This window comes from Arabidopsis lyrata (assembly GCF_000004255.2).
Source record: "Arabidopsis lyrata subsp. lyrata unplaced genomic scaffold ARALYscaffold_4, whole genome shotgun sequence".
Classification (NCBI taxonomy): domain Eukaryota; kingdom Viridiplantae; phylum Streptophyta; class Magnoliopsida; order Brassicales; family Brassicaceae; genus Arabidopsis; species Arabidopsis lyrata.
Window position 1 is genome coordinate 18,047,104 of NW_003302552.1, and position 7,508 is coordinate 18,054,611.

General features: G+C 37.5%; 3 protein-coding genes across 3 annotated transcripts; 1 reads left to right on the forward strand and 2 right to left on the reverse strand.

Moving 5' to 3' along the window:
• Positions 1-242: 242 nt before the first annotated feature.
• LOC9317587 (cyclin-dependent protein kinase inhibitor SMR12) lies at positions 243-1,573 on the reverse strand. Its single transcript, XM_021029352.1, has 2 exons — positions 1,145-1,573; positions 243-818 (listed from the first exon to the last, which is right to left on the reverse strand). The coding sequence occupies exons 1-2, from the start codon at positions 1,255-1,257 to the stop codon at positions 434-436; spliced, it is 498 nt and encodes a 165-aa protein (XP_020885011.1). The 5' UTR covers positions 1,258-1,573; the 3' UTR covers positions 243-433.
• A 1,585-nt stretch (positions 1,574-3,158) lies between these two features.
• Positions 3,159-5,488, forward strand: LOC9317588 (actin-1). Its single transcript, XM_021028231.1, is given in 6 exon segments — positions 3,159-3,343; positions 3,776-3,841; positions 3,981-4,374; positions 4,471-4,802; positions 4,805-5,086; positions 5,196-5,488. Coding segments are annotated over 5 exon segments (1,134 nt in total). The 5' UTR covers positions 3,159-3,343; positions 3,776-3,781; the 3' UTR covers positions 5,262-5,488.
• A 122-nt stretch (positions 5,489-5,610) lies between these two features.
• Positions 5,611-7,444, reverse strand: LOC9315755 (transcription factor AS1). The gene is made up of 2 exons (XM_002881476.2): positions 7,321-7,444; positions 5,611-6,979 (listed from the first exon to the last, which is right to left on the reverse strand). The coding sequence occupies exon 2, from the start codon at positions 6,927-6,929 to the stop codon at positions 5,823-5,825; it is 1,107 nt and encodes a 368-aa protein (XP_002881522.1). The 5' UTR covers positions 6,930-6,979; positions 7,321-7,444; the 3' UTR covers positions 5,611-5,822.
• Positions 7,445-7,508: the final 64 nt, after the last annotated feature.

Consider the following 7,508-nt stretch of genomic DNA (forward strand, 5'->3'; position numbering starts at 1 on the left):
CTTTACTAATGTTTGGTAACCCTCATGTACGATCATACGAGTAATTCGAGTTTTATAAAAACAGATCATGAAGAAACATGTTTAAGTTTCGTCTACTTCTTTAGAGTCAGTTTAATCTCTAACCATCCAGCAGCAACATAAGCAATAATTAGCTGGTTGCATTTACAGAAATACAAAACAATACTGGAAAAAAAAATCATCCATAACAAAAGAAGAAAAACCTATCAATGAACAAATAATGATCATCTCGAAAAGAAAATCTCTATATGATCTGAAACTCTTAAAAACAAAATCACAAACTAATCAAGTATGTTTCTTTTGTGTATTTTCGAAAAAAAAAACGTTCGGATATTTTCCAAACGTGACCTAAAAACGGCCAGAAAAATAAAAATCATAAGAACTAAAAGTTTAATATATTTCACTCTCCTTAATCTTATTTCTTGATCGTCATTGTCGTCGTCCTCCACCGCAAATCCGTTATAAACGAGCTCACGTCATCTTCCGGCGAGAAACTCAACCGTCTCCGGCAGTACATTGTTTTACCTCTAAGCATCCCCGACAAATATAAATATTCCCCTTTCCTCGGCGCCGGTGGACATTCTGTGACCTTAGGGATTCTATTCTCGGGACGAGTCGGTGTCTTGAATCCATCATTCTCTTCCTCCACAACTTCTTCTTCTTCTTCATCTGATCTCTTCCTTTTCCGACAAATTTCCAACACATGTTTATTGTCTGAACATTCTTCTTCTATCGTCTCTTTAACCCCACCTAACGTTACCTCATCCTCTTTCAAGCTCGTCTCCGACATACCTATAAATCTATATAAAACTCAAGAAATGGCACCAAAAAAAAAAAACTCTTGTTTCTAGAGAGAGAGAAGAGAATGAGAAGAATAAGAAGGAGAAGAAATAATGATTGATCGATGTAGATAGATCCAACGTGGTAAAGAACATTAATCAAGAAAATTGTCAGCTTTTGTTTTTTTATTAAATTCTTTTTTCTGGTTTATTTATAGTCGGAGATTAGAGCGAGTTTGTTGTGTATTGTTGGTTGTGGTAAGGAGAGTCTAAAGGCATACATAACGTAACCAAACCCTCTGATTCATTCAGAAGGAGACATCGTTCGGCATAATACCGTTACGAACTTACGATATAATAATTTCTCGTTGATAAAGCAATCAAAATATCGCCGATGCCTTTCTGCTTCTCGCAAGTTAAGCACCAAATTGACATCTGCCTTTACGTTTCCAATCTCCATGTGCGCTTTTTTTTTTTCAGGAGGGAAAAAATATATTTGTTGCCGTTAGACTTTAATTACGTATCTAACTCATATTTATTATCTTATTGCTAATAACTTTTCTGTATTTATTGTATATGGAGACCCACTCTTATGACTTCTTCTACGATCAGTTTAGCTAAATATTTTTCCTCAACCTATATAAATGAATTTTTCTATATAGTTTAAAACATTTTATGTAAGAAATTCATATTGGAATAATAAATTTCAATGTTTTTCTAAAAGATCGAAAAAGAAAACAGTATGTTGAAATATGGAATATCGAAATAGAAGACCAAATAGGATTATCGAAGAGTGAAATTTGAGAAAAAAGTTTAGTTGAATATAAAGTTTTCTTCCCTATTTGTGTCTTTTTTTGTATAACTTTTTTATTCAAATAGACTTTGGTAGATTTCATGATTTTTTTTTTTTTTAGATTTCATGATATTTATTCCATTTACGAATATATAATCGCGTGTGAATGGTAGTAGCAATTTAAGAAAACATAAGCTATATATGACGTGGATACTAGAGCATTAAAAAGTGTGGATGACCTTTCAATACACATATATTTGCTTGTAGATGGTGAAAATGACAATAGGTACACGCTTGTGAATGTGAACCACCTTTCAATAGGCCTGGGCATAAAACCCGAAATCCGAAAACCGATCCGAAAAATCCGGAACCAAATCCAAACCGAATAGTCACAAAATCCGAACGGATAATGAATTCTCCTATCCGAATTACCCGAACCGAACCCGATCCGAACCGAAAACCGAAAGGATATCCAAAAACCGGAAATAAAAATTATATATTCAAAAATATTAGTTATATTTAGTTGTAATTTTATAGCAGATAACAAAAATATCCTAAATATCCTAGATTTCGGAAAAATTTTAGTTATATTTGTTAAAATTATACATATTTTTGCAAAATTTAACCAAATTTTAGTAAGATTGAACCAATTTTTATTAACATTGAACTATTTTTAAGTTTTTTTTTCCCAAAAACCGATCCGAATCCGACACCTATCCGAACCGAAAGCGAACCGATGACTCATAAAATCCGAACGGATAATAAATTCTCCTACCCAAATTATCCGAATCCGAATATATCCGAACCGAAACCGAACCGAAAAATCATAAAATCCGAACGGATAATAAACTCTCATTCCCGAATTATCCGAATCCGAATATATCCGATCCGAATCCGATTTGAAATCCGAATGCCCAGGCCTATTTCAAGTATTGATGGAAGAGTAAAGAGTTCTTCACTATGAAAGCTCTCTTTAAATTTATTTTCTTTGTGTTTACACGGCTCGTTCTCTTAAACCAAATAACAATTGTCTATCCGGGCTCGTCTTCGTCTATTGTTTACTTGAGCGAGAATTATCTAAAGAGTTAGTCTTGTTTTAGTACTCTACCAAACACGAAAATGTATTGCCAATGGTTAATCAATTATCTAAATGGGTAATCATATATTTGTGTCCAATGGATTGAACATAAAGGCTCGGCCCATGCGGAAGTATTGCCAATTTTGAGTGAGCAAGCCCATGCGAAATTTTCACCTAGAGATATGCATGTTTTTTTTGTTTTTTTGGTTTCCGAGTTGCATGCTTTATCATATGCTTATAGTTGCACTTGCAAGTTTGCGACTCCCTTTTTTTTTTTTTTTTTTTTTATAATAACCAGTATTTTCAATGAAAATTTCAAGAGATATACAAAAAAAAAAATACAAAATCGGTGGAAACAAAAATATCACTAAAATCTAAAGTCAAAACGAAAAAACTCTGTAAAAAAAATTAAAAAAATCATAAGGGTAAAAACGTCATTTCGATCTTTATATTTTGTTGGGGGACTCATTTGAAATGGAAGAATTTTCTTAGAAGCGGAAAACAAGGTGAGCCGAAGTGGAAGCCTTTGGACCCGTTTTCTTATTTACTCCTCCATTCATTTTCTTCCTTCCATCGTTTCTTCCTCCTCCTCTCTACTTCTTCTTCCCTTTTGCCTAAATCATTTTCTAGCCGCTACCATATTTTTTATCTCTAGTTTTTCTCTCTCGATCTCAGGTAATTTTTTAGACCCTTTCTTGTCATTTTCGAACACAATACATATTGTCGCTCCGATTTCTGAGTATTTGGATCTGGGTGTCTTAAGCTAATCTATTCGATCTGTTGTTTATCGATTTCACTCATCGTATGTTTCATTACACCATTTGTTATTTGTTTAATCGAGCAATTATTCTCAACCGCGACTCATGTTTTTCAAATGTCTCTCTATATTAAAAATCCCTTCTTTTTTTTTTTTTTCTGGTTGAATTTTATAATATTTACGTGATTCTGGATCTATAATATCCTTCTTCTTCTTCCATTTTAAGGTTTCATTTTTTTGTCTTTTATTGGCTTGTCTTTGGAAAATGATTGTTCTTTGTATCTAAATTGGTGAAATATATTATTATTGTTGATAAAAATTTGATCTTTAAATAATTAACCTCTTGGTAGAAGAAAATGGCTGATGGTGAAGACATTCAACCTCTTGTTTGCGACAATGGAACTGGAATGGTTAAGGTCTGTGATTGATTCTTTCTCTCTCTGTTTTTTTGACAAAAGTTTGAATCTTTTTTTCTCTTTGTTGATTGATGATCCTATGAACAATGTAGCATTTGGTTTTTGTTTAAGATTATTATGTTGTTTTGTATTGGAATAGGCTGGTTTTGCTGGGGATGATGCACCTCGAGCTGTGTTTCCTAGTATTGTGGGTCGTCCTCGTCACACCGGTGTGATGGTTGGGATGGGGCAAAAGGATGCTTATGTTGGCGATGAAGCTCAATCCAAACGAGGTATTTTAACTCTCAAGTACCCTATTGAGCATGGGATTGTTAACAATTGGGATGATATGGAGAAGATTTGGCATCACACTTTCTATAATGAACTACGTGTTGCTCCTGAGGAGCATCCGATTTTACTTACCGAGGCACCGCTTAACCCGAAAGCTAATCGTGAGAAGATGACTCAAATCATGTTTGAGACTTTTAATGCCCCGGCTATGTATGTGGCTATTCAGGCTGTTCTTTCTCTTTATGCCAGTGGTCGTACAACTGGTGAGTGAAGCCCTTTTGTGTCCTTATGGTATAAAGCTTCAATCTTTGTACATTTTGCAGAACAAATTGTAAAGCGTTTGGATTATGAATGTGCAGGTATTGTGCTTGACTCTGGAGATGGTGTGAGCCACACTGTTCCTATCTATGAGGGTTATGCCCTTCCACATGCGATCCTACGTCTTGATCTTGCTGGTCGTGACCTCACGGATGCGCTGATGAAGATCCTAACTGAGCGTGGTTACTCTTTCACCACCACAGCAGAGCGTGAAATTGTCAGAGACATAAAGGAGAAGCTTTGCTACATTGCTCTTGACTACGAGCAGGAGCTCGAGACAGCCAAAACCAGCTCAGCTGTTGAGAAGAACTACGAGCTACCTGATGGGCAAGTGATCACCATTGGATCAGAGCGATTCCGTTGCCCAGAGGTTGTCTTTACCAGCCATCTATGATTGGTATGGAGAATGCTGGTATCCATGAAACCACCTATAACTCCATAATGAAGTGTGATGTCGACATCAGAAAGGACTTGTACGGTAACATTGTGCTCAGTGGTGGAACCACAATGTTCCCAGGAATCGCCGACAGAATGAGCAAAGAAATCACTGCTTTGGCTCCAAGCAGCATGAAGATCAAAGTCGTTGCCCCTCCAGAGAGGAAATACTCCGTCTGGATTGGAGGGTCTATCTTGGCCTCCCTCAGTACCTTCCAGCAGGTACAACAGTTCCATCACTTGCTTACCCTAAACAAACCTAAACTAAATCCTCATCAGTCTCAGCTTAACTAAACTGGTTTTTCTTGAAACTATGTGTTACCTTGTGCAGATGTGGATCGCAAAGGCAGAATATGACGAGTCAGGCCCGTCGATTGTTCACAGGAAATGCTTCTGAGTTCAGAGTTGATCATTTTTCAGAGAAGCACCACCGAGGTTTTTCCGACCATTTCTCAAGCCGGGTTTTTAATCTTCCGTTATTCTGCTCTTTGTTTTTGTTCTTTTATGTTTTGGAATTCATGCCAAATACATTTTCAAGGATTTATGGTAATCTGTTTGTAGTATGGTTAAAATCTAATGCAACTTTGTTTTTGAGTGAATAAGTACACACCTCTTTCTCTTCAATTCTTCAATTATTATGTAACAATTTGTTTTCTATCTTCTACTTAAATTTACACATGTAAAATTATAAATCGATTTTATTTATAAACGAAAGTGTTGCAGCTGGACTAAATTCAACATCAAGGTTGAGAAAACAAAGCCATGGATAAACTGAAGTGGTAAATGGAACACAAAGGTAGAAGAAAGAAAGAGAAGCAACAAATACAAAGCTGAGGTAAGGAACCTAAAAGTCTGAGTAAACATTGGAGACACCAAAGTCACCAAAGACCGGAAAAGAAACACCAAAACAAAAAAAATTACATTACATTACATGACAACAAAGAGCTTAGGAGACGGTTCAGGGGCGGTCTAATCTGCAACCCATGTGTTGTTCAAGAAACTTGGTGAGTCTGATATGCTTAGAGGTCCATTGATCAGCCAGTTTCTGGTCTTTGGCCTCAGCGTCTCGCCTCAAACCAACGAGCTGTTCTCTGTACTCTCCTTCGATCTTCTCCATTGCGCTCTTTTGCTCTTCCCTAAGAGCTTTCATCTTTGCCTCAATCTCCTCCATCTTCTCCCTTTGTCTACACGTCTTCTCTGACTCTAGCTGCAGCTCCAGCCTCCTTAACCTCCATGCAGCCTCTTTCTTATGGTCCGCCCAAGCTCTATGCCCTTCCTCCAACTCTCTACAACATTCCACTAGTTCTGACAAGAACACACTCTCGCTACTCCCACTACAAGACGGCATCATACTCCCTAACACAAGTCCCCCAGGACCGCTCTCTGCTCTCTCGGGCTGTTGCTGCTGCAGCCACGGGATTGGCGGTTGAGGCGCAGCTGCAGCCACGGTGGAGGGCGATAATGTTAAAGTCACCGAGGGAGGCCTGGCAACAACATTGTTCCCATTATTAGAAGTAGCTAACCAAGGCGGGATCACCGGGTTAGGAGGCTGAACTTGCTGTTCAGAATGTAAAAACCCTCCATTCGAATTAGCCATCACAACCGTGGCAGCAGTGGCAGCAGCAGCAGGAACAACGTTAGACCGCTCTTTGACAAGCTTCTCAGCAAAACTCTCGAGAATCCGATCGTACTTACTCTCGTCAATAGGCTCAACTCTCTTGTTACTCTCTTTCTCTTCTCTCTGTTGCTTCTCCTTAAACACTTCCCACCACTTCCCTAACCGCTTGGCCGTCCTCCCGGGAACCTCAGCAGCAATCTTCTTCCACTTGTTGCCGTGTTTCTCCTGAAGACGGATCACAAGCCTCTGCTCTTCCTCAGTCAAAGAACCTTTCTTGATCCCTGGTTTAAGATAATTCTTCCATCTCTCTAAACAAGACTTGGCGTCACGGTTCAAAGGTTTGTTCATACGCTCAGATACAAGATGCCATTCTCTCGGACCGAACTGTCTAACGTACGCACGTAACAATGCATCTTCTTCACCACTCCAACGTTGTCTCTCTTTCATCTCCTGCTCCTCCTGACATCACTTCTTCCCATCTCACCATCCTTCTTCATCTGTACCAATTTCAAAATCAACCCTTTTCATAAGTTTCTCCAATTCAAAGCTCTAAAAGATCACAACATATCTACAAGATCTGTCGAATTTTCGAATTACAAATTAAAATTTTTCCATTTCAAGAAGCTTCAAGAAATGAAAATGTAAAACTTTGACAAGGTTTTAAGCAAAACTTGGAATGATTTGTTATCATCACACTATACAAAAGTAATCGTATTTTCCTTTTTTCTGGAAACCAAACAGAGGAAATTAATGCGAAGACCCCAAAACACTATTAGCATACACTTATTAAGAAGATAAGAGAGTTAAAATTTTAATAAAATAAAATAAAAATGCTTACCAAATGATATTGAAAAGGATAATAATCCCAAACTCAAGAGCAACTTCCATCACACAGATTTGCTCTCTCTATCACTTTTTTTTTCTAGTTGGAGAAAATGGAAGAGAGAAAACGAAAAGACCAAAGTGAGAGAGGCTTTAAAACCAGACGACGTACACGATTAGACCACAGAGACGGCAAAATAAAAT

Bases quoted from the DNA above. Each gene is read 5' to 3' on its own strand.
- LOC9317587 (XM_021029352.1), bottom strand. From the start codon at position 1,257: ATGGAGATTGGAAACGTAAAGGCAGATGTCAATTTGGTGCTTAACTTG. The intron at 819-1,144 runs GTTCGTAACGGT...AGTTTTATATAG, and splicing joins GAGAAATTATTATATCGTAA to ATTTATAGGTATGTCGGAGA.
- LOC9315755 (XM_002881476.2), bottom strand. From the start codon at position 6,929: ATGAAAGAGAGACAACGTTGGAGTGGTGAAGAAGATGCATTGTTACGT.